General features: G+C 39.9%; 1 protein-coding gene across 2 annotated transcripts in view; it reads right to left on the bottom strand.

Moving 5' to 3' along the window:
• DNAH7 (dynein axonemal heavy chain 7) overlaps positions 1-26,711 on the bottom strand; it is a 498,098-nt gene that overhangs the window by 163,105 nt on the left and 308,282 nt on the right. For both annotated transcript variants that reach the window (XM_077448738.1, XM_077448739.1), the window contains exon 45: positions 12,340-12,525. In XM_077448738.1, the coding sequence (XP_077304864.1) occupies positions 12,340-12,525 (186 nt within the window). The remainder of the gene's footprint in view (positions 1-12,339; positions 12,526-26,711) is intronic.

Below are 26,711 nucleotides of genomic sequence, written 5' to 3'. Positions count from 1 at the left end.
AGTAAGGATGTGGCACTCTGTTCCACAATTGGTGGTGTCATCAGGAAGTATTGATAGTTTACAAAGGTATGAGAAATGATTATTGACAGCTGCAGCCAATGACTGTGTGTTAAACTGTGTATTCTTACAATGGAGGACTCCCCCTGCTGTCAGAATACAATAGTAAAGTGCAGTGGATTATCCCATCCACCTCAAATGTGTGGATGGGGGAATCGGTTGTTTTTTTTCATTCAGACTGCAAAAAAAAAAAAAACTGAACAGTGCATGGCCAGCTTAAGACTTCATCCACACAGGCGTAGTACCCTCAAACAGGATAACCTCTGGAATGCTTTTGAAAATGTAGATATACATAATTTTCCCTGCCCATGTTTTAGTTTTGTTTCATATGAATATAGTCAAAATCTAGTAGACATACAAAAAATAAATGTTTTAAAAACAAAAAATTATTGCTCTGTCTGGACTCACATCTGCACATTTTATCTGTGTTGCGTTAAAAAAAAAAGACGTGCTTGCTGTATCTTTGATGAGGTTTCTAGCAAAAGTTATATTACATGAAGTTAAATAAGAATGCATGTAAAATGCAAAATGTACCTACAATGCACCATGCCTACTACATACCTAAAATACATAGATGTGAAATGAGATTGCCAGCGGTGTGCAGAGGGCCTCCAGATTGCCAATCGGGGTTTCCCTTTTCCTAAACCCTGAAAAAATGTATTAGCTCTTTAGTCCCCTAAAAACACTCTTCTTAGTGCTTGATATTTACTATAATTTTATAAGAGAGTTTGAATATCTGGGAATAAATAGGAACAGTGGTGATGGCGGGACTTGCGTCAGTACCTGGGTTACCTGCTGGTTGCACGGTTGTTCCCAGAGTCAAAGGAGACAGTTCCGATGGCCACCAGTGGGTGTCTCCCAGCAGTCAGTCTGTCCAAGTAATTAGGCTGCACCTGACATGGGCTGCTGGGAGGTATATAATTCCACACTTAACTGAAGTTCAGTGCTTCAGTATTCTTCCTGTGAGCCATGTCACTGTCTGATCCTGACCCTGATCCTGTGCCTTGCTCCTGTACCTGATCCTGCACCTGATCTCGCTCCTTGTTCCTGTGACCTGCTCCCTGCATCCGGGCTCGCAGTACCCTGCTCCCTGCACCCCTTGTTTGCTGTCTTAGTTCTGACTCGCTGCTTATTGTCTTGCTTATGAGAGCTCCCTCCATTTGTACATAGTTAGGTTATCACTGGGTTCTGCACTGTCATGTTTATTTTGTCACTTCATATTGTTTATGGTTTACTGGTGTTGGTGTTGGAAGAGTGATATTTGTAAAGAAATTTCTTAACTGATCAATTTTCATATATATATATATATATATATATATATATATATATATATATATATATATATATATATATATATATATATATAGATAGATATATATATATAAACATATATATATAGATATATATATATATATATACACACATATATATATATATATATATATATATATATATATATATATATATATATCCCCTAGTTTGTAGACTATAACTTTCACACAGACTAAATAATATGCACTGTCATGGGCTATTTTCACCCCAAAATTTTAGCAAAATACATTTTGGTCTAAATGTATGAAGAAAGATTATTTATTTGCAAAGTTTTATAGCAAAAACTAAGCATACATTTTTTTTTTTCAATTAGATAGCAAAAAATAAAAAACCCAGTGGTGATCAAATACCATCAAAAGAAAACTATTTGTGTCAAAAATAAAAAAATATGGGTACAGCGTTGCATGTAATAGTATTGCAATTGCTTTGTAATTCAAAGCATGACAGTGCTTAAAGCTGAAAATTGGCCTGGACTGGAAAGGTGTGAAAGGGGTGAAAGGGTCCAAGGGCCTCGGCTATGGAATGCTCTACCAATCAACATCCGCCTGGAAGAAAATCACCTGGCTTTTAGGAAAAAACTCAAGACCTTTCTCTTTTAGCAGATGATCAAAGCTCGCCACAGCGCCTAGAGGCGATTCAGTTCGCATTGTGCACTATACAAGTATTTCATTCATTCATTCAAAGTGTTCGGACTTGACGTGGTTAATGTAATTGTATTTTAAAAGAATATACTTTAGATATTGTTTAATCATCCCACAACCATTCCTTCTATAGTCAGTTTTAGTAATGAATGACCAATTCTGGAAATTCATGTAGCCATTTAGCGGTTGTAAGATGACTGCCTACACAGGTAAAAACACTCATTATATGACTTCTTTTTGTTTTGTTTTTTTACCCCAGTCACTCTATATTTGACTTCTGTCAGACTTTTATTGGAAATGTTAAACAGCCTAGTCTGCTAATATGAATATGTTCCATATAAATAACAAACAGCTTGTGGCAAACCAAAATGAAAATGCCACACTTCATTTGAAAACAGTAAAATATACTGAAGAACTTTTCACTGCTGAGGATTTAATAGTAACATTTCAGAAACCAAAGCAGTGCTACATTTTCTATCGATGACATACACTAAATGCAAGTAAAACATCAAATTATCACCTTAATGTGGTTTATGCGTAATTAAACTAGCATCCTTAGATATTATTGTATTAAATACCAGTTGGGTGGATGAGATGATTTATCTCCATTTACGTTATGATCACAAAGCTTATAAAAGATTTGCAGCTCCCTATATAACTTAGTGAAAGAGAGCCAAAGGCTTCTAATGATAACAGGATTTCACTAATGATATGAAATAGTAACATTTATCTTTATTTTATATAGTGAATAAAATAAAAGACAGAGCAGCTCTGCTTTATTCTGAAAGAAATTAGAAAGTGTTCTTTTTCACCATATGGGCATTGTCAAATAAATTTCAATTAAAATTTGATGAAATCAATCAAATCAAATAAATCAAGCTGGGTAAACAGCAGAACTGCATACATATGCCTTAAGGCCTTTAGTATAAAGGTTATTTTCAGCATCTGGCCCGTACAGGACAAATGGGAAATGGGTATTTTTTGCTCAGTGGATCGTGATATTTGTGTTCTTAAAGTTTTTGCCAGTTGCATGATATTCCCATAATACAGCCCTTCTGATCTGAGTAAGTGAGGGTTGAAATAGTTTTATGCATTGGAGATACTGTAGGTTATAGCTACACAATAGTTGCAGGTTTTTTATTCTTAAGGAAAAAAAGAGTCAATAATATGGAAAGAAAAATAGCAGAATCGGGTCATTAGGGATTACAGTAGTTTTAATATTTAAGAGATTATAGTGGGAATATTTTTAATAAAGCTAGATGGATATCCAGATTTACCAAACCAAGGGCTGTTAAATATCTTCTCATAGCTTTATCCATGCATATTCAAGCTGCATCTAATGTACCTTGTGTAGCCCTGTAGGGGTTGCTGAAAGTTGTGGTTTACCCGTCACCCTGCCCAGCCCAACATCCATCTTACGGTCACTCAGTAACACAGACTAGTCCGTAGCTTGTTTTGTTTTGTTTTATTGGGGAGATTAAACTTGGATGGTTATTAAGGAATTATGGGATGCCCAGGATTTTAGAACAAACAATTGTGAATTGTAGATCAATCAATTGGGACTACTATGTACACTCCCTGTACTAACACCTCAATCTTCTCTTCAGCACTTCCTTGCTGCAGACTGTTCCTCCACCACCACTTCCCTTGCTGCAGACTGTCACTCCCTGGACTAGCTAACTCCCCGTGGGTAGGCCTGACACTGCTCCAGCCAGGCTTCAATGAACTACCTTTTGCTAGTAGGGACCTTAGGCCCCTGTGGTGTAGAATAGTTCAGGTGCTAGCTGTCCTTTGGTCAGCTACCACTCCCAGATAGCTCTCTTCAGGCCCTGCCAGCCAGCCTGGCTGCAAAGACCCCTTTCCACTGCCTTTCTCCACAGTCCTCTCACCACTGGTTCTGCACTCATCTCTCAAACTGCAATCTCCCAGTTCTCTCAGGCATGCATCCACACCCTCTTACTCTAGCTCCTCCACCTGAGAACTGCTCCCCAGCTGGGCTGACCACAGGTATTTAAGGAGGCCTGCTCCTGCCAATCCAAGAAGGCTCCCTAGATACCTCAAGCAGCTCCACCTCTTCTCCCCTTCTCTCCTTCCAGGACCTTCTAGAAAGAAGGGGGAGGTAATGGTCATGCCACCTGTCAGTCACCTAACTCTCCCTGAGCCACTCCCAACCCAGAATGAAAACAAACAGGCCTAGCCATCAGCTAAGCCTGCCCAAATTTTCCTACTCTGTCAAAAACTCCTCACATATAGCACTCATTAACTAGAAGATGCAATACTTGTTATTTCTATAAAAATGTTTTTTAAACATATATAACTTGAAGAACCTGCAGTTATTTCTTTCTTGGTCTAGGAAATGGTTTTTGTCTTAAATAACAGTTTAATGCAGGGGCCTCAAACTGGTGGCCCTCCAGCTGTTGCAAAACTACAAGTCCCATCATGCCTCTGACCGAAGGAGTCATGCTTGTAACTGTCAGCCTTGCAATGCCTCATGGGACTTGTATTTTCGCAACAGATGGAGGGCCACCAGTTTGAGACCCCTGGTTTAATGGTTCATACATCTTTACAACTATTCATTTTGACACTTTCTCATGAAGGATATGATAGATCAAAAATCTTGAAAAAGTCTTTCACCAATTTGCCCATTAAGGGCAAATGATTCAATGCACCCACACTCATATGTCAACAAATTAACAATATTATGTTCCACATTTTTATCTTGACTGATTACTTTAAAAGCTATCCTTTGTTGGCCTAGAAAAAACAATTTTTAAATCCCTGGTCGCCAGACTGTTTTTTGTTTTTCTTAATATGTATGTGCACAGAGCTTTAACTGTACTTGAAATTGTTTCTAGGTTTCAATCTACTCATCTTTGTTGTGCTAGGACTCCTAAACTAATTTCTAAAAAGCACATTGATATAATTAAAATATAACTGTTATACTGTATAAAATGCAGGGACAACTGCTAACTAGATTGAAATCCATTGTACAATGTCCCAGAAATAAAGTATTCTTTGTTTCAATTTCTCAGCCATTGGGGTATATTGTTTATGAAAATAATTAACTTACCTTATTACCCTTGCATCCTAATGCTCTTTTAAGCCTTTTTAATTTATTACTGTAATGAAGTCAGGCTGAATATGCATGAATAAATGTCTCTTTTTTACCTTTTTCTTACTACCTAAGTGCTACTGCAAGAGTTAAAAAATTCAGCGCAAAGGCGATTTGGACCATGTTCTTTCACATAAGCTGTCCTGAGATCTGGCATGCCCCACTGAAGACTGCCCTAATTAACATCATTCTAGTTTTCTGAGCAGACTTGTTGATTAGGGAAGTGTTCAAAGTGTTCAGGGGTGTGTGTCAGGGAGCTGAGCGGCTCAGCGGTTGCTTGTGTGCAGTCTGATTCTCCTGGTGCTGCAAGTAACCCTTGATGCAGCACTTAGGAGATAATAAAAAAAGTTTTAAAAAATGGACATTTAGTACTGTATATGTAGCCAGAAGGCAGTAATAAATTTAAGCAAGTTTAACGGTGCTTTAACCACTTAAAATCGAACTGCAGTTTCACTAACCATATTTATGCACTTGTTTCAGTAGCTTGAAAACGCCATTATGACAGTTTACTTATACTGAGAATAAGTCTTGCTTCTTCCAGCATTGCCTTGCCATTAGAAGGTGCTGTTTGGAGGAAGAAGACCTGCGCTGCATTAAGTACCGGCCTCCTGAGTATATTTAGAAGGATATGCTCAGAATCAGGAGGCTAAAGGCAGTAATAAGACTTATCCTCAGCCTCATACTAGCATTCTTCAGGTTGTTGAAATAAACAAAACGCATAGTCGTTGTTCCTTGTTAGTACAAGGATACTATAATGTGTTTGTATGACTGCACAGCAAGAAAATCTCAACTCAACCTTTGAGTTTTAGACACCTTGCTTTACTTGTTGATGTAACATTGCATAGCATATGGGTAGAATCTGTTTGTGTAAATAGTAGATAATAGTAAGGCCAGTTTAGGCAGAAGGGATTTTGTGCCAAGACATTGGGGTTGATATACTAAAACTGGAGAGTACAAAATCTAGTGCAGCTCAAACAAAACCAAACAAGCTGAAGCTAGAAGCTGATTGGCTACCATGCACAGCTGCACCAGACTTTGCACTCTCCAGTTTTAGTAAATCAACCCCACTGTTTGTCCTGGTTTATATATAAAAAATGCTGAATGACACTGTCCACACAAATGCCATCCAGTTAATTTGTTGGGACCTGTGGTTAGTGGGGAGTGATTTTTTGAATACATTCAATTATATAACCTAAAGGATACGTTCACCTTTGGGAAAATGTTACATGTTCTACCTGTTCTTAGGGTGGAACATATAATAAGTTCCCAGTCTTGTAGCATCTTCCCATAGATCTTGCACCGGTGCTGAGCAACGATGCAATGCTTTACGGGTTCCTAAAAAAATTATAATAAATGCATATTTTTTTACCTGCAAGAAATATATTGTTCCTTGACCTCCTCTCTGACTAAAGAACCCAAAGTGACAATGATTTTGCCACTTCCAGTTTCAGAACTGTCATTCCTTGCCTACTGTAGGCAAGGATGTAGCTAATAAAGCATTATCTGTGATCAGTGCTTAATTTGCTGTAATGGAGGGCAGGAGAGAAATTGGGGGTCTAACAGAACTCTGATGCATCCATATAGATCCTGTCACCTGCCCATGCTATCCCATAGGGGACTTGTTAGCCCTCTTGTATTAGAAATAAAGTCAAATGAAAAATAAATAAAAAATGCGTAAAAAAATACAATTTTAACAAAATAATACAATTTTAAAAATGCACATGAGGTATCGCTGCATCAGAGTGAGAGAAATAATTCTATGGGCATTATTCTTTCTTAATTCTAGAATTATAACCTGTAAAACTTTTAATGCACCACCCATGAAAAATGTTACAGTAGTTTTTCACCATAGGTTGTTTCAGGAGTCTTGACGTATTTGGTACCTGTTTACTTGCTGCAACCCCATCTTTTATATTTTACCAAAATGTTGAGTGTTAGATTATTTTAGTGTATTTATTCTTAAAAATATTTGAATAATCCCCGCTTTCAGAAAATATATATTGTTTGGGGGCTTTAAAGTGATTGTGAAGCTTGATTTAAAAAAAAGCAAAAAACATGTCATACCTGCTCTGTGCAATGGTTTTGCATAGAGTAGCCTGGATCCTCTTCTTCTCAGGTCTGACAGAGTCTATGGCTCCTCCCCCCGCCACGAGTGCCCCCATAAGAAGCTGCTTCCCATGAGGGCACCTGTGCATGCTCACTTCAGAGTGTCACACAGCCTGGCTTGGGCCTGCCCCCCATTCTCTGCAGATAGGTTTTGACTGACAGCAGCAGGAAACAATGGAACTGCTGCTCTCAACCAAGCCTTTCAGAGCCAGGAGAGGGGAGAAGAGCTGGTGCAGACATGCACAGTGCTGGGCCAAGATAGGGTTTAGCTGAGTATTTGGGGAGGGGGGGCAGCCCTTATTAAAGGGTTTTTTAAATTAATGCAGAGAATGCATTAAGGTAGAACACCTTTTACCTTTGGAACCACTTTAAGTGATTTTCTAACAAAAATTGCTGACTTGTGTTAATTAAAAAGAATGCCCCAGACAGCATGTGGGGCTGGATCAGGTTGAGATGTAAACCAGCTTCCATACACCTCTGCAGAAGCAGATCACTTATAATAATGATCAGTTGGTTACTACTAGATGACTGCTGCAGTGATCTGTTTCTGCAGAGGGAGGCTTAGCAATTTAGAAGTAAATCAAAAAACGTAATTATTTTCTAACCAAACTACTCCTGGAGACAACTGGACCACTTAGGTAATTGGTAAAGCTTTTATGAATTTCCATCATACAATTCAGAGGATTTTCTCCCAAATGTTTACTAATGCAACTCATGTCAGTGACTTCCAATAACAAGGTCTGGAGTTATAGCTGAAATGTAACAGTTGAATCAGTTGTCAAACTCTGACAAAAAATGTATTTTATATATTTCCTTGGAATTGATGTCTCCCCCTTGGGCCTTTTTCTCTTTTTCAGTTTTGTTCAGTTAATGATTAGGATCAATCAAATTTTTTATTTCTTTGGAGAGCCCTCTTTGAAAGATATCAAGAGTGCCTCCTGGAACTGCAGGGGGATTAAATAAATATTTCTTCATTAAAGTTTTTTTTTCATATTTCTATCAATTTTCATTTGGTTAGAGCAGCCTATCAATCTACATAAATCTGTTTGTTTGGAATCATGATTAGACATACAGCGAATATTAAAACTAGGAAACCAACTGTATAAAAAGTAGGAGAGACTCCTAATACCCAAGAATATATCCGTTTTAAATTTAGTAAAATAAAAAAGTGGTAGCGATACAGTAGCTGAACCATTTCTTAAAGTAACAGTCTTCCAATAAATCCACCTTGGGTATATTAATCACTTGACAAACACTGTATCTCTGTCAGACTGTAATTCACCTAGATCCATATCTTTAGAGTTTGCAAACTATGAGTTTATTCATAAAACTACATTCTAGACAATCTTAACAGAAGTATGCCAATGGAGGCAACAATCTACTTTCTCTAGAGAAATGCAAAAAAATAAACTTTACATCTATTAGTTGATAGTATTAGGTATTATAATTTGTCAATCAAATCCCATATACAAACTTCAACTATAATTCGAGACCTTGTTATAGGAAAGGTGTTGAGATCAGTTGTAGATTTAAAAATGGGAGAAAAGCTATACCGTAGGCATCCTTAGAAACCAATTAGGCAATATCTGCTAAAAAGAATTCCTGGGAAGTCCAATCATCTTTGAGATAAATCTGGTTACACAGCAATTACGCTTTAAGATTTTATGCTAAGACTGTATGTACTGGGATCAATGGGTCTGAAGTAGCATAACATAATGAAGGTATACCTTAACTACTTAAGGACCGCCTCATGTACATATACGTCGGTACTTTGAAGAGGGGTATCTCGGTAATGGCAGCAGCTGCTGCCACAACCGAGATATCCCTCTCTACAGGAGGTGGTCCTGTTTACGATAATGGTGGTCTCCACGGTGGGTTCACCGCAAGATCACCTTATCGGCGGAGGGAGAGGTGCCACCCCCCTCCTGCCGCTCTCCTGCGCCCTCCACCGCTTACCGGAGCCGTCGGTAGCGGCAGAGGCTATCGGGTCATTCTTATTGCTGGCTATAGAGACGAGTGAGGCTAAGATGGCCCTCACTTGTCTCTATACCATAGGAGGGCAGAAGCGACATCAAAACGTCACTTCCGCCCATAGCTCTTAAAGGAAAATTTTTTCAATGTAATTTTTTCAAATTAAATTTTTTGTTTACATTCCTTGTAATAGGAATAAAAGCGATCAATTTTTTTTTTAAACAGTGTAAAAATAAATAAAATCAAGTAAAACACCCCGTCCCGAGCTCACGCGCAGAAGTGAACGCATACGTGAGTAGCGCCCACATATGAAAACGGTAGTCAAACCACACATGTGAGGTATCGCCACGATTGGTAGAGCGAGAACAATAATTCTAGCCATAGAGTCTAGACCTCCTCTGTAATGCAAAACATGCAACCTGTAGAATTTTTTAAATGTCGCTTATGGAGATTTTTGAGGGTAAAAGTTTGACGCCATTCCACGAGCAGGCGCAATTTTGAAGCGTGACATGTTGGGTATCAATTTATTCGTCGTAACATTATCTTTCACAATATAAAAAAATTGGGCTAATTTTACTGTTGTCTTATTTTTTTATTCAAAAAAGTGATTTTTTTCCAAAAAAAGTGCGCTTGTAAGACCGCTGTGCAAATACGGTGTGGAAAAAGTATTGCAATGACTGCCATTTTATTCTTTAGGGTGTTAGAAAAAAATATATACAATGTTTGGGGGTTTTAAACATGTAAACTCCAAGCCTGAAAAAGAGGTCTGGTCCTTAACCACTTGCCGCCCGCCCTATAACAAATAGACGGTGGCAAAGTGGTTGCATAATCCTGACCGGACGTCATATGACGTGATCAGGATTATGAGCCGCTGCGCGCCCCTGGGGGCGCGCATCGCGGCGATCGTTGTTGCGGGGTGTCACTCTGACACCCGGCAACTACGATCTCGGTAAAGAGTCTCCGAAGGAGACTCTTTACCACGTGATCAGCCGTGTCCAATCACGGCTGATCACAGTGTAAATAGGAAAAGCCGGTGATAGGCTTTTCCTCACTCGCGTCTGTCAGACGCGAGTAGAGGAGAGCCGATCGGCTGCTCCTCTGACAGGGGGGGTCTGTGCTGATCGAGCACAGCCCCCCCGAGGATGCCCACACTGGACCACCAGGGACGACACCAGACCACCAGGGATGCCCAGGACAAGGTATGCCACCCTAGACCACCAGGGATTCCAGTCAGTGCCACAATGGATGCCAATCAGTGCCCATAATGGATGCCAATCAGTGCCCACAATGGGCATCACTGATTGGCATGCATTATTGATTGGCACTGATTGGCATCCATTAGTACAATATATTATAATACAATGCCGCCTATCAGTTCCCATCTGTGCCGTCTATCAGTGCCCATCCATGCCACCTATTAGTGCCCATCCATGCCCACCTGTGCCGCCTACCCATGCCCACCTGTGCTGCCTACCCATGCCCACCTGTGCCGCCTACCCATGCCCACCTGTGCCGACTAACCCATGCCCACCTGTGCCACCTATCCATGCCCATCCATGCCAATCTGTGCCAGCTATCAGTGCCAATTTGTGCCACCTATCAGTGCCCATCTGTGTCGCCCATCAGTGCCACCCATCAGTGCCGCCTATCAGTGCCACATATCGGTGTCCATCAATGCCACCTCATCAGTGCCACTTCATTGGTGCCACCTCATCATTGCCCATCAGTGTAACCCCATCAGTGCCCATCAGTGAAGGAGAAAACTTACTTATTTGCAAAGTTTTGAAACTGAAACCAAAAAAACATTTTTTTTTCAAAATTTTCGGTATTTTTTTATTTGTTTAGCAAAAAATAAAAACCGCAGAGGTGATCAAATACCACCAAAAGAAAGCTCTATTTGTGGGAAAAAAATGATAAAAATTTCATTTGGGTACAGTGTAGCATGACCGCGCAATTGTCATTCAAAGTGCGACAGCGCTGAAAGCTCAAAATTGGTCTGGGCAGGAAGGTGTTTAAGTGCCTGGTATTGAAGTGGTTAAGTGGTTAATACTTTTATTGTTTTGTACATATGTGATTTATAATTTGTTCTGTTTGCAAAATTGTATTACTGCCAATTTTAAATGCTTAAAAATATTAGTATTCTTAGAATCTGTGTGTTTGTACACACTTATTAAGAGGAGTGTTTTAGACCCCAAGTATTTTAATTGAGGGGGTGAGTAGGTGAGAGTATGCCTGAGACTCGTGGAAGCACACTTTGATGTGCTAAACAGTTAATAGTATTGGGACTACTCTGATCTACGCCAGTTATATGATTTTGCAATACCTTAACCAATAAAATTTGTTGAACCGGTATGGCGAGTGCACGATTGTGATGTGCATGCATGGTTTATGTGTCGCCTTTAAGGTGATACATGACAGGTCACTGAACCCTACAAATATACAATAAAACAAATGATAACTGATACCAATATATCCTTGGATCTCTGCTATTGAGATACTTAAAAGAGGGAGGAGATTAAAAAAAGACAAAAGCGAGAAATATCACCTTCAGCATGGATTGGCATTAGAAATGTGGTGACAATTGGGAGATACCTGTTAGATGAAATTTAAAGCTTCAAAAATGACAAACTATATTCCTAAAATACATACAGAAACTCCCAGACCATCTGTTTATTTTTAAATAAATATTTGCTATGCAGTACACTCATTTAGCAAAATTCGAAAACACCGGGGCCCTATTTTAACATTCTCAAATTACAGTTGTCATTATTAGTTTGCAAACATTTACTGTATGCGGAAAGCCAAGCACTGTGTATTAATGAATCCACAATAAAGAAGAATTAGATGTCTACTTAGTGTTCTTGCTTCCTCATTGGGACTACTGTAAGGTTTGTATAGCAAGATTAAATTGCTCGTGTAACTTTCTGCACAATACAGAAACATAGGCTGCAGCAGAACATAAAAAAATGGTAGTAGTAAACTGACAATAGCTAAACATTTTATATCTAGTCTTAACAATGGATCCTTGGAGGGGACTAAGAAATATCTAATAATATACTGTAAAATATCTCACAATTTTTCTGTTCGCATACTTCAAAATACTTTTTCCAATATAATTACCTGTCGGTAACTAGAAGTGAAAGCGCCTTGGTAAGCTACAATTCCAGAAGAAATTAGGATATCGCCTGTAAGGTTAATATAAAGTTTTCCAAGCTCTAATGCAGTTTGACTCCATCTTGTTTTTTCACCACCTAAACCTCCAATCAATTGTTCTGCACGATCAAGCTTTTTGCTGCACAAGTCAACCTAAAAAGAGAGTTGCTTAATTAATATGGATGTCAGAAAAAGAGAAGGCACACAGAGAACTAAAGCATATTGTTTTTAAAAGCAAAGGTTAGGTTTACAACACATCTGGATCAATGGGACGATTTCCCTTATTTCACGTGCTTGTCATGGGATAGGAAGGGGAGTTAAGTCTCCCAAATGGGCCAGAGACAAAATAAATCTGACAGTGCTACTTATTTTTCATTCACTTTATTCCCCAATCTATTCAAAACCTAAAATGAACAGTCCAGGCATGACGCATGAAGGAAAAAGAATCACCTTCCAACAAACACATTGCCAAGAAAGTATTTTCATTTTCAAGCTAACAAAGTGTCAGAACTCCATATCATGGATTGGATTCACTAAAGGAGAAGAGAATGTTTGCTGTGCGAAGGGAATTTGCTTTGCAAAGTGAATATGGTAATATTGTGCTGACTATAATCAAACAAATGCAAGCAAAAAAATAAACTAGGTGACAGTTCCCTTGCAAAGTAATTTATTTTTTATTTTTTATAGTTTTTAAACTATAAGGTTTCAAATAGGACATAAACAAAGCATATTAAAAAAAAAAAATTAAGAAGGGAAACACATAATAAATGAACACAGGTCAATAGCACTGACAGCCAATAATATCACGTTATATGAATGAAACTAATAAAACCATACAAAATTTGATAAGTATCACACAAAATAGTAGTACAATTTACATAGAAAAAAAGGAAAAAATTTGAAAAATTATTTTTTAATCACAATATAGATAGATTCTATCCAGTATCCAGAAAGCAAGAGGTTTATAATATATTAGGCCAAGATGGCGGTGGCCTTGAAGTGCTATCTGATCAGTCCTTCCCTACATGTTTCGCCATAAAAATGGCTTCCTCAGGGGCAGTAGAATATAATCTCAAAAGAGAAACAATGATTCCCAAGGTAACCCCGCGTAAAAGGCCACTCAAGCGCAGTCATGCAGATGGCGATCACCTAATAACCACCTTAGTGTAGCTATAGGGGGTACAAAGGGCAATCGTAGAGACAATATAGAGAAACATCTAAAAACATAGGAGGCACTGAAAAAATTACACTCAATGATGAGATTCCTGGGTTCCTGGAGGCGCTGCATGTTATTGCTTAGTTAGAACAAGATCACTCACATGGGAGTTTGTCCTTTGCTGAGGTGTTATTGACATCTACACTTACTTCACGTTTGGACTGCCCGATGGTTTAAAGCTTGTCCTCACTTTGTAGTTGAGTGCTACTCATTCTTCAATGAATTCCGGTTTTGTTTCCAGACCTTTTCGGGTCATGCCATTAAAATCTCATCATTGAGTGTAATTTCTTCAGTGCCTCCTATGTTTTTAGATGTTTCTCTATATTGTCTCTACAATTGCCCTCTGTACCCCTTATAGCTACACTAATGTGGTTATTAGATGATCGCCATCTGCATGACTGCAGTTGAGTGGCCTTTTACGTGGGGTCACCGTGGGAATCATTGTTTCTCTTTTGAGATTATATTCTACTGCCCCTGAGGAAGCCATTTTTATGGCGAAACATGTAGGGAAGGACTGACCAGATAGCACTTCAAGGCCACCACCATCTTGGCCTAATATATTATAAACCTCTTGCTTTCTGGATACTAGATAGAATATATCTATTTTGTGATTAAAAAATTATTTTTCAAATTTGTCCTTTTTTATGTAAATTGTACTACTATTTTGTGTGATACTTATCAAATTTTGTAATAAATCAGTTTTTTAAATATTTATAATTTGTTTATCCGTATTAAGGCACCGTGATAATCCCACTTGAGGTGCAGTATCTATAATTGACTCCTTTGCCACATAATTCCTACAAAACGTTTTTTTTAAATAAAACCATACGTGTCCACTGAAATAAGTTTGCTATGAGAAAAAAGCACACAATTTATCAGGGATAGGGAAAAAGGTATCATAAATAAGAGGGCTATCTGTGGGGTCCTGGAAACTTCGGTCAAAATCGCAATTGTATATGCATTAAAGACTACATCCCAAAAGTGCTTTAACGATGTATATTCCCATATATGGGACTTATGTCAGGGTAGAACAGGCAGTGCCAACAGACATCAGGGACGTTAGGGGAAATTCCATGTAGTAAGGGCAGCGGTGCCATCTGGTGAAAATTTTGAAATTGCATTCTTGAGCTAAAGTAGCTATAGAAAATGTGTGTGTTAAGGAAATGTATAAAAGAAGGTCATATAGGATTGATGCTGAGTTTGATGGACCCTCTGATTACAGATTCAAAGGGGAAAAAAGGTTGGTGTAAGTCCCCCGTCTTCACAGTGTGAAATAGATCTATGTTTGATCAGTTGCCTTGGAGGGCAGGGGAGACATCAAATAGACCCCTCTTGTTTTCATAAAGAGTACCTGTCACAGCCCAAAGCTACCACAAGGGGGCTTGTTCACTCCTTTGTGATAGCAATAAAGTTAAATGAAGACAAAACATACATTTTAATAAAATAAATGAAAATAATAAAGAAAAAATACATGCACCCCCCCCCCCCCCTTCCATGCATATGCGCACATAGGTTAGGTGCACATATGTAAATAGTGATTGCACCACACATGTCAGGTATCGCCACAAATTTTAAAATGAGGGCATTTTTATACACGTCTGTGTAAATATAATGTGAAATACACAATTATAACAACCATTTTATTTTCTCTGGTTTCATAAAATAAATAATGCTTGGGAGTTATAAGTAATCTTCTAGCATAACATGCTGATTGTTCTAATGTTCTATTACAGCAAAATAGAGAAATCCTGAGTTGAACATTCTGCAAGCAACATTGTCTAAAATGTAATAAACTTAACTATGTAGTGTTCTTTCTTTTTCCTTAGATCATAAAGGACTCATTCTGAACTGAGACAGTGTATTTCTTTGTAGGTCGAACTTCTGAATACAATTTATGTCCATGCGATATCTAATTCTCATTTATATTGCTTGCAGAAATAGTATTACAGTTATTGAGCAATCTGTCTTTTACTGGCTGAAATTTCATTTTTGGAATCTCTTCAATAAAAATTGAATATGAAACATTTATACTCCTCATGAGTGAAATGTTTTAACATACTGCTGTAATAAAACTTAGAAAGTTCTGATTGCATTTTTATTTTTCCAACACATATCATAATCATCCTCTTTTTAAAGCTGAAATTCAGACAGATTAAAAAAAACTGTTAATACAGGACAATGAACATGACCTCATGAACCTCTGCTCCTTCACTGTCCAGTCGCAGGCTGGGACCGGTGGAGACCTATCTGTAGTTCTAACTTCAGTACAGAAAAGTCGAGTCACCAACTTGGCTCTGCCATATGATAGTGGTTTGCAAATTTCAGAAATGGATGACGAGATTAAGAGAAATACAAAGCCTGTGGCTGGTAGAACAGCTCCTAAATATCAACTGTGTATTTAGTTGTTTGCCTGAAATTAAGCTTTACATCAGCTCATAATTTACTCACTCCAAGGTGATGTGCTGTTCAGTATTGATAGATTGGTCTGTAGCTATTTTTTTTTTTTAAACAAGAAATGTAGCTCATAGGTATATCTACACCCCTATCCTCAACTATGATAATAAGCTATGAGTAAATGAGAGGAAAAAGTGAAACTGTGACTTTAAGCAATTTCTCCATATGGAAAAAACAGCAGGGCATGGTCACACAAACCAGAACAACGATACAGGAGGGGCATGTTGATGGAGAAATAAAGAATGGAAGAATGCAGCATTTTTACACAAGACAAGAAAAGCTCTTTCTCCTGGCTATAGTTGAGCTTTAAGTTTTTAAAATGCAAAAAAAAAGTGGAAAAGATAACAATAAACTTATGCCGCGTACACACAATCGCACATTCCGACAACAAAATCCATGGGATGTTGGCTCAAACTTGTCTTGCATACACACGATCACACAATGTTGTCGGAAATTCTGAACGTCAAGAACGCGGTGATGCATGATAAGCTGAGAAAATTGAAGTTCAATAGCTAGAGTGGCTCTTCTGCTTGATTCCGAGCATGCGTAGAACTTTGTGTGTCGGAATTGTGTACACATGATCGGAATTTCCAACAACGGATTTTGTTGTCCGATCCAGATCTCAAATTTTGTGTGTCAAAATTCCCATGGAAAATATCCGATGGAGCCTACACACGGTCAGAATTTCTGAAAAAAAGCTCCCATCGAACATTTTCCACCTGAAAATACGACCATGTGTACGCGTGTGTATCACTATAAAACTCATTCAAAAAATGCATAAAATCTTTTAGAAACATGTTTTACTACTGCCTTTTTCCTTTTGCTCCCTAATGCTGACCCCTTATGTGGCCATCCTTCTTCATGTTGCTGAACGAAGCAGCGATCCTATTTATATAGGAAAATTATTTAGCTGCCAAATTTAGACCAGCAACTCTCTTCCATCGCCATAATTAGTTAATGAAAATCAAGGGAAAGAAACACTGCTGCTTTCCTATGAGCCTGGAAATAAAATAAAAAATCTGCAAAATCTGGGGAAGCAACCGATGCTGGTTTATTTCCATAAAGCACAGTGGCATTACCCTATTGCTAAAAAGGGAAAAAGCAATGTGGAACGCTACAAGCAAATCCTAGTGACCATTGAGAGCCCATTATGCCTAACAGCTGTCTTGTGGTACAAGTTGAATGAATCACTTCACAGGTCAGATAACAATAGAAAAACTGCTGCATGAAACTTCAGAATCAAGGATTACTTTCTTAATAAGTGTAAAATGTACCTTTAAAACAGTTACTTCCTTTTTTAAACGAAACAATATAATTTAGCGCTAAAAAAGTGCTATGAGAACACGTGTGACAAATGCTTTAAAAAGAAAAACCAATAAAGTCCAAATATTAAGTGAATACAATAGTCCTTGAAGTCCACATAGGACCCAGAATGTGATGTTTCACACGATGTTTCACACGATGTAAAAACTAGAGAGTGATCTTGGAGACATCTCATACCAGTGACATCTAGGTAGGTAAAAACAAGATGGGTACTCTTACCGAAACCACAAGGTCATACGTGCATATATAGATAGATGAATCCCAGCAGGTCTATCAGCCACTGGAATTGCTGTGGGTCCTCTGGTCAAAGAAGGAATGGTCTGTATCATCCACAAAATTCCAATTCCTCCAGGGTCCCAATGGAATGGATGGGAAGAATCAACTCCAACCCAAAAAACGGGATATCAATCGAGGCCAAGGTCATACGTGCATATATAGATAGATGAATCCCAGCAGGTCTATCAGCCACTGGAATTGCTGTGGGTCCTCTGGTCAAAGAAGGAATGGTCTGTATCATCCACAAAATTCCAATTCCTCCAGGGTCCCAATGGAATGGATGGGAAGAATCAACTCCAACCCAAAAAACGGGATATCAATCGAGGCCAAACTCATATAGGGGATCACCATCATCCTTTGGAGGAGACATCGCTGGAGAGGACAACACACTGCAAGGGCTCGAGTTCCATCTGCTGGGTCTTGAACCTCCGATCACGGCCTGCCCCAGGGAAACCAACCTACGGACACCCTGAACATTTGGACACCGCTTAGCCTGATGGTGATCCCCTATATGAGTTTGGCCTCGTTTGCTATCCCATTTTTTGGGTTGGAGTTGATTCTTCCCGTCCATTCCATTGGGACCCTGGAGGAATTGGAATTTCGTGGATGATACAGACCACTCCTTCTTTGACCAGAGGACCCACAGCAATTCCAGTGGCTGATAGACCTGCAGGGATTCATCTATCTATATATGCACGTATGACCTTGTGGTTTCGGTAAGAGTACCCATCTTGTTTTTACCTACCTAGATGTCACTGGTATGAGATGTCTCCAAGATCACTCTCTAGTTTTTACATCGTGTGAAACATCACATTCTGGGTCCTATGTGGACTTCAAGGACTATTGTATTCACTTAATATTTGGACTTTATTGGTTTTTGTTTTTAAAGCATTTGTCACACGTGTTTTCATAGCACTTTTTTAGCGCTACATTATATTGTTTAGTTTATTTATGAATTTGGTCATATTCGTATGTAGCTGCTTGTTCCCACACTTTTTTTTGGTTAGCGCAATATTTTCTTTCTTCCTTTTTTAAGAATTATGATAAAAAAAATAAAAATAAAGAAAAGAAGGATTTTTGACTTACCTGTAAAATTACATTAATCACATGCATGGATAATATACTGCCACCTACAGATTAATACACTGGCAAAGTTGTAAGTACTGCATAACCCAATCCCAGTAATCCTTAGTTTTTAGCAAGCAGTAAGAGCATATGCCAGGACAAAGGGGAGGGGGTGTCCTGTGTTCAGTACTGAAATAAAAGGATTTTACAGGTAGGTCAAAATTCCTTATTTCTTAATCATACAGTACAGGACACAGGCCACACCATTAATCAAGACCCTGAGATGTTCCCATGCAATACAACTGAGGGGTGAGCAACACAGCAAACGATGCTGACAGGCCCAAAATAAGGGAGTCAGATTTCCAATAAAGTGGCTTTAAGACCAAAGCAGACTTCAGCAGAGGCATGAACATCCATCTGGTATAACAAACGTGAACACAGGACCAGGTGGCAGCCCTGCAATTCTGAGAAACATACATCTGGGGCTTAAAAAGCCAGAGAGTTAACGACTGAATGGGCTAAGTAAGCCATAAAATGGAAATAGAGAATTCCTATATTTCAATGAATAAACTGCAGTGATAACTTGCCTAGGCCACCTAGAAATAGTGGAATAAGATTAAAAGAAAATCTATGGTTTGGACAGAAGTAGTGACTAAACAATGTAAAGACAACTCTTTGGAAAGCTTGGAAACTGGAAACAGAGAAAGCCTGATGATTTCCTGATTGAGCTCGAAAGGAGAAACCACCTTGGGGGGAAAGGAGGTTTGCAAAATGAAGAACAAGGCTACCAGTTCCAGATTCTGTCCAATTGACATGATAGCCACAAGAAAAAACCCTTTTAGAGTAAGCCCTTGTACACACGGTCGGACATTCCGACCACAAAATCTGTCTTATTTTTTCCGACGGATTCTGTCCGAAACTGGTGTTGCATACACACGGTCGGACAAAGTTGTCGGAAAATCCGATTGTTCAGAACGTGATGACGTTTATTCTTTACGACGGGACTACGTTCAGGCTAGCAGCCAATAACTTTGATCTCGTAATTTGATCTGAGCATGCGTGGCACTTTATCCAATTGGAATTCTCTACAAACGATCGGACAAAGTCTGATCGGACCATGTTGTCGGAAATTTTTTTATATCCAGCTCTCAAACTTTGTTGGTCAGACATTCTGACGGAAAAAGTCAGATGGAGCCCACACACGGTCAGATTATCCGACAACACGGTCCGATCTGACATTTTCTGTTGGAATTTCCAACCATGTGTACGAGGGCTAACGGATATCCCAAATGGGCTCAAGGGGAGGCTTCTGTATTGCTGACAGGACCAGATTAAGATCTCATGGCGAGACTGATGAACCAATGAAGTATGACCTGTGAGCCACCCCCTTAAACCTTTACCAGCGAATGAGCAGACTGAGAATAGCCAAGACTGAAACTTTTCCCTTCAGGGTGCTCAAAGTCAAGTGCTGAACCAGGCCAGACTGAAGAAGGATAGGACACGTACCACAGAAGTTTCACTTTTAATGACTCACACCATGTAAAATTAGTCTCCCAAATATGATAATAGACCTTCCAAGACGTCAATTTCCAAGCTTTAAGCAGCATAGGAATATCTGATTTGGAGAAACCCAGATCCCTTAGGACTTGGGCTTTAACAACCAAGCAATCAACGCCAGGTATTTTGAAGCAGGATGGTAGACCAGCTCTTGAGAATTCGGGTTAAATCAGTTGAAAAGTGGCTGCATAGTGTCTCCCAGGAGTTGAGGAATGTCCGAGTATCAAGTCCCTTTGGACCAGTTTGGTGGCACCAGGATGCTGTAAAGCGGATAACAAAGACTATGTAGTGTAACAAAGGTGTATATCAACCAGAACTGATCCCATAGGATCACCAGTGAAACCACTGCGAAGGCTTTGGGATAGCTGGTCATGAAACTGTCCTTGTTAAGACAGGATGCAGACAGATATATGTCTGGTGTCTCCCAACACTGATGTAAAAAATCTGAAGCAAGGATGGCCAAATATACATAGCTACACTAGGAAACTGAGATCAGACTATATAGAGTAAAGTAAATTTATTAATAGTAAAACAAAATGCATCCAGTGATAAGAAGCCTAACTAACAAACTAGCAAACTAACATTGTACAAAAATAGAGAACACAGATAAACAGGGAAAACTGGAGATGCAGGGAACAGATGATAAGGGGGAACCAGGACTTGGGTCAGGTACAAGGGTAGTAGGAACGAGGCAGCCGGTTTCAGGATGCAGGGCAAGATCAGGATCTAGGTTCAGGATAAGTGGCAAGCAGTATCTGGCAACAAAGCAAAACACTGAAGTGAAGTAATAGCAGAGGAGGGACAAAATACCCTCCTAGCAGCCTACATAAGGTGGAGATTGTGTATTGGGATCTGCTGTCTGGTGGAAGATACCTGCTGGTGGACACCGGACCTACAACCTTCCACTCTGAGAAGCCCAATGCCAACGGCAGGTGATCCTGGTCCTGACAATTTCCCCTCCTTAAGGTGCAGCCTCTGTACGCTTTCCCATGTCGCACCACTGGGGACTGGATTCTGACTGGGTACCTTGCTGGTCAGTTCTTTGAGGAGGCGCAACACTTGGGATATATGCTGCATTAAGTTATTGTAAGCTCCAACACTGGGATTCCAAAGGCAACTTGAAGGCTTAACATCAGAGTCCCTGGTTCATACAGGTATCCTGAAGGCAGGGTATCCCATCACAACTAGACATTCCCCATCTAGGATGCTAGACTGCTCTGCATTTTAGCAGCCACTAAGATCTACCCAAGGTATACGTTACCCAACCAGGGTCCTCTAATGCACCTGAATTTAAGAGATAATGCCTGAGTCAGGGCAAGGTTCAAATGGAACTCTACCTTTCCCTAGGAGACCTCTAAGCTAAGACTATAATAGCGGGTGCAACTCACACATTGAAAGTGGGTATCTGGACCACCCAGCCTTGGCACAACAGGATAAAATGACTACAAAAGTAACTCAGGACAGGCAACAATAGGGATTTTAGACCAAACAGGTAACCCATGCAAGCCATTTGACAATAATGGAAGTTTTAATTCCATCAGCAGGCGGAAGCTTAACCTTCATACAAAGGTCCAGTTGGGCAGCAGGTAAGGAATCATCAAAGTCCAACTGGGCAGCGGCCAGGGAATCATCAATGTCCAACTAGGCAGCGCCCAGGGAATCAGCAAAATCCAAATGGGCAGTGGCTCGGGAATCAGCAAAGTTTGGCTGGGCAATGGCCAGAGAATTATCACAGGCCAGCTAGGCAGCAGAGGATCATCAGAGGCAGGCTTGGCAGGTGAAAGTTGATCATCAGAGGCAGGCTTGGCAGCAGACAGCAGATCATCAAAGGCAGGCTTGGCAGCAGATAGCTGATCACCAGAGGCAGGCTTGGCAGCAGACTGGAACCCGTCAGCAGGCATTGAGGCAGACTGGACCCCATTAGCAGGCACAGAGGCAGAATGGACCCCATCAGTAGGCAGCACAGAGGTGAACTGGATCCCATCAGCAAGCAGCACAGAGGCAGACTGGACCCCATCAGCAGGCAGCAGGGAATCAGGAACTGGCTGAATAATGGTTGTGGCTGCAGTGGATAGTGGCAGAATTGTATGGGTAGAGAAAAACTTTTGCTTCTTTTTGGGGTTAGATGCTAAGGTCTTGCAAGTGGTTGCATGGCGCTGACTAAATTGTGCTGCTCGTGGCACAGTAGTTACAGTACTGAGGACCATAGAGGAAAAGGTAGCAGAAGCAGAGGAAGATGCCTGAGAGGTCACCATGGGTAACAGAAATGTAGGGGGGGGGGTGCGGTTAATGAAAGCAGAGTGCTGGTATAAAGGAGGTAGGGGACACTTAGCAGCAGCTGTGGTTGTGAAGGGTAACAAAGGAAGAGATTCCTGATGTTTAGGCAGATGTTTGAGGCAGATCTGAATTGATGTGGATCAACTGAAACTGGGGATCATATCTCTGACCAAGGTTGGAGCAAAGGCTGAACAAAGTTACAGTTCCTTTGTCTGACAAGGGAAAGCACATCAATAACACAATCTAACAGGAGCCTTTGTGAACAATCTGAGTAGTGCTCAAAGAAGTAAACTGCGTCATCTTCCAGCAACCATACCAAAGACTCAGCCTGAGGCATATTAAATAATGGAGTGAAACCATCTTGGCCATGATGTAGCAGGCAAAGCAAATTCAGAACAAACCTTAACCAAAGGCTGTATTTCGCCAAATGAAAATCCATCTTGATCAACTAAGGTACAGTATGTGCTACCTTAATGTATTCCAACAGTAATATCTGGAGGCACGTATCTTTATCCTCCAATGCCAATTTCACATGACAAATAGCCTGTCCTAGATGCATCTTAACAGGAAGGACAGCAAATACTCAGAGCAAATACTTCCCAGTTCCTAAGTGCAGCCGATCTGGTCATCAATGGGCTTCAGTGTTATGTCAGGAATCAGCAGCAGGGATGGCCAAATCTGCGTAGCTACACTAGGAAACTGAGATTGAGTGGGGAAATTAATTATTTGATCCCCTGCAAGTTTTCCCCCCTACAAAGAAATTAAGTGTCTATAATTTTTTTTTATCATAGGTGTATTTTAAATGATAAAAACAGAATATCAACCAAATATTCCAGAAAAAACACATGATACAAATGTTATAAATTGAGTTGCAGTTCAGTGAGTAAAATAAGTATTCCCTACCCACCAACAATAATTCTGTCTCCCATAGACTGCTTACAGTCTATGGGAGTGGTGAGTATGTGCTCATGTGGTACACAGATTAGTGCTGCCAACTTAGGAAGGTGCTCCTAACGAAACAGTACCTTTACACAAATGAGGTACATAAATAAACAGAGATAACTGGAGATGCAGGGAAAAGATGGGAAGGGGGAACCATGATTTGGATTAGGTACAAGGGGAGCAGAAAAGAGGTAGCAGGGCCGGGATGCAGGGCAGGAGCAAGATCAGGGTCTAGGCTCAGGATAAGTGGCAAGCAGTATCTGGTAGCAAAGCAAAACAATAAAGATAAGTGTAATAGTAGAAGAGGGACTAAATATCCTCCCAACAGCTAGCATCAGGTGGATACTGATTATTAGAATCTGCTGGCTGCAAGAAAACACCCACTTGCAGACACTGGAACTACAACCTCCCACTCTGGGAAGCACAGTGTCACTAGCAGCTGATCCCCAATCCTGACCATTTATCACCCAGGACACTCCCAGGTGAAGAAACAATTTCCCTGTTTCCAGGCATTGACAATTGAAGAAGTCTGCCTGTCTACCTAGGGAATATGGACTGTGAATAGGGTGGGAACATACCTTTTGGCCCAAGCCAGAATAAGGTGTGCTTTGCAAAGAGCCATGTGGCATCTGCTGCCCTGATAATTGATATAAGCCACAACTGTGGTGTTGTCGGACTGAACTCTAGTTGGTCACCACTGAAGCTGGTCAGTCCATCTCATTAGGAGTAGGTGAGTGGACCTTACTTGACCCGAGGCTTGCTTAATAAAGGTGTCTAAGCATGCTCCAAAGAGCCGTTCTCCATCAAAAGGAATCCTTTCTAGATATACTTTAAGGATACTTCCAATCATCAAGGCAGTCTATCAAGGGGGTGAAGAAAATTACATGAGGGGGAAACATATCTAAGCAAAATTCCCAATTATCCCAAGAACCAGGAAAAGAGTGTAATATAATATTAGGAAGGCCCACCTTCCAAAGTGAATGGTCATCTTTATGAGGATCACAAGAGGTCAAGATTCCTATCTCACTTGAAAATCTAGAAATTGACTGACCTTGGGTAAGGTCTGCTAAGAGTTTCAAGAAAATTAAACCAGAGGTATTTGGGTGGACATTATAGTCAGTGCTATAAATAGAGTCAAAACCATTTGTGAACTTGGTGTAGTCAATTCCATACTCAGGAAGAATTTGGCAGGACCTCAATTCTCCACCTAGTAGCTATTCAACTCCCTCAAAGATCCAGAGTCCTCAGTAACAATAATCTATATACCTAAAAAAGGAAAACCCTGTCTTATGGACTTCTATGCACCATAAATATCTATATATACCAAGTCTAGTTATACACAGTTTAAAATTACATATCGTGGTACATCATTCCAGACAGTTGGATCCCTGGCTTTTGAGACATATTTTATATCCTCTTAAATCCTTTAATTAAAGTAAACTGCTATCAAACAAGTTTCCTCAATTTACAATATTCATCAGCTTTAAGCGAAGCCAGCACTCTGAGATCTAGGCCAAACAGGTGCCAAAAAGCATGCATCGCTTAAACATTTGGACATCCACCAAAAATCATAGCACATATCATTTTTTTTATTTCCAATGTCATTCTGCACACATTTTGACAAGTATCTGTGTGTTCCTGCACTTATTGGATTGGTCTATTGGCACAAAGTGATAGAGATAAAATGGGATAGTGTTCCCAAAGATAGGTCTTTACTAACATAGAAATTAGAGGTTTCATTTTACAGAGAAACTTAACCAATCTGGGAATACCTTCACTTGGGTATGGTCACACTAGAAGGATGGACAATTGGCCAAGATAACGGGTTTAGAGTATTTTAGAAAGTTTGCAAAAGAGAAAGCACTGGGAAAAAAAGTGGAGACATGCCTTTAAGCAGGTGGTTACTGACTTTGAGATATGTGGTTGTAGTAGAAGAAAGATTCTGATTGTCTATGAATTATTATGGCTCTAGCAGATGAAGATGGGGCTGTGTTTCCCTATTCATAGATCCCCTGTGTTGAAATAGGTGTACAGTGCAAATACCATTAGGATTGGGAATGCAACTGTCAAGTGAATGACCAAAGAGATTCCTTTAAAAGCTGAGTGAATAGGCACTTTCTAAACACATTCTCAACACTGCATGCATGTAGCCAGTTCTCTATGCATTAGAACATGCACCATTCTTATGTGGGAAATAATCCTAGATGTCTGAAAGGACCATTGCAGCAGAAGCATAGGGCTTCGGACATTTGTTCAAAAAGGTACAAGACACATAGGTTTGGCCTTGTGTTAGAAGTGTCTTTTCAAAGGGATGTGATTAATTGTGAGATAGTTTCACAAATCAAAGTCACTGCCAACAGAGGACAGGGAGCTATTCCAGTTAATTCATACTGAGCCTTAATTGTCTGTGAAATCCCTACATGTAGAAATACCACTGATCGGAGTGGTGGTATGCCTGTTAAAGTGTCTGTAAACTCTATACCCAATTTAGCATTAGGTGATGCACAGAGATTATAAAAAAATCCTCCTACATAAGCTGTACCTGTTTATATGCAGTCATTCAAAGTGCTCAGTTTACACAGGATTTTTCAGTTCTATAAAGGAGGGGGTGGGTATGTGAAGTCTCAAACTATAGATCTCAGTGAGAAGAGTTTTGAGCCCTAAATGGAGGAAAGGGACACACCCTCCTCCTCACAGTATATGAAGAACAGCCATGGCTGTCAATCACAGGTGGTGTGCTGGAGCCCCCCTTCACCTTTTTATTTTTCTTGGTGTCAGGAAACCCATTTAAAAATGACTAATACAGATAACAGATGAACGAAGCAACAAAGTGGAATCCCACTCACTGCTTTGGACAGAGCCAAGTACACAGTATAGAAGGAGTTTTTTTGTTCATATTTCATGTCTGAGGTTTACAACCACTTTAAGGTGGATAGCGATTAAAATTAAAATGGTCTTAACCATTAAGAGGCTGTCTTTGCTTTAGCCCAACTGGCCTTTCCCGTTAAGTGAGTTATCAAAGACTGGGTTAAAGCAAAAGATTATGCCACTGCTCCAAATCTGGCTGGGTAGCAGAGTTCAATGCCAAAGGTCACATAGCAGGCTTTATTAGCCCCAAATCAGAGGTTTACTGACAGAGCAAGACATCAGGAACTGAAGAGTGCCCTGCAGCTAACTAACACAGGACACAAAGGGGGTTATTTATGAAAGGCAAATCCACTTTGCACTG

The sequence above is a fragment of the Lithobates pipiens genome, unplaced genomic scaffold (assembly GCF_037356315.1).
Source record: "Lithobates pipiens isolate NorthernLeopardFrog02 unplaced genomic scaffold, aLitPip1_a1.2 Scaffold_22, whole genome shotgun sequence".
NCBI classification, from domain to species: Eukaryota; Metazoa; Chordata; class Amphibia; order Anura; family Ranidae; genus Lithobates; species Lithobates pipiens.
The sequence above is the reverse complement of the archived record's forward strand: the minus strand, read 5'-3'. Positions and strand labels throughout refer to the sequence as shown.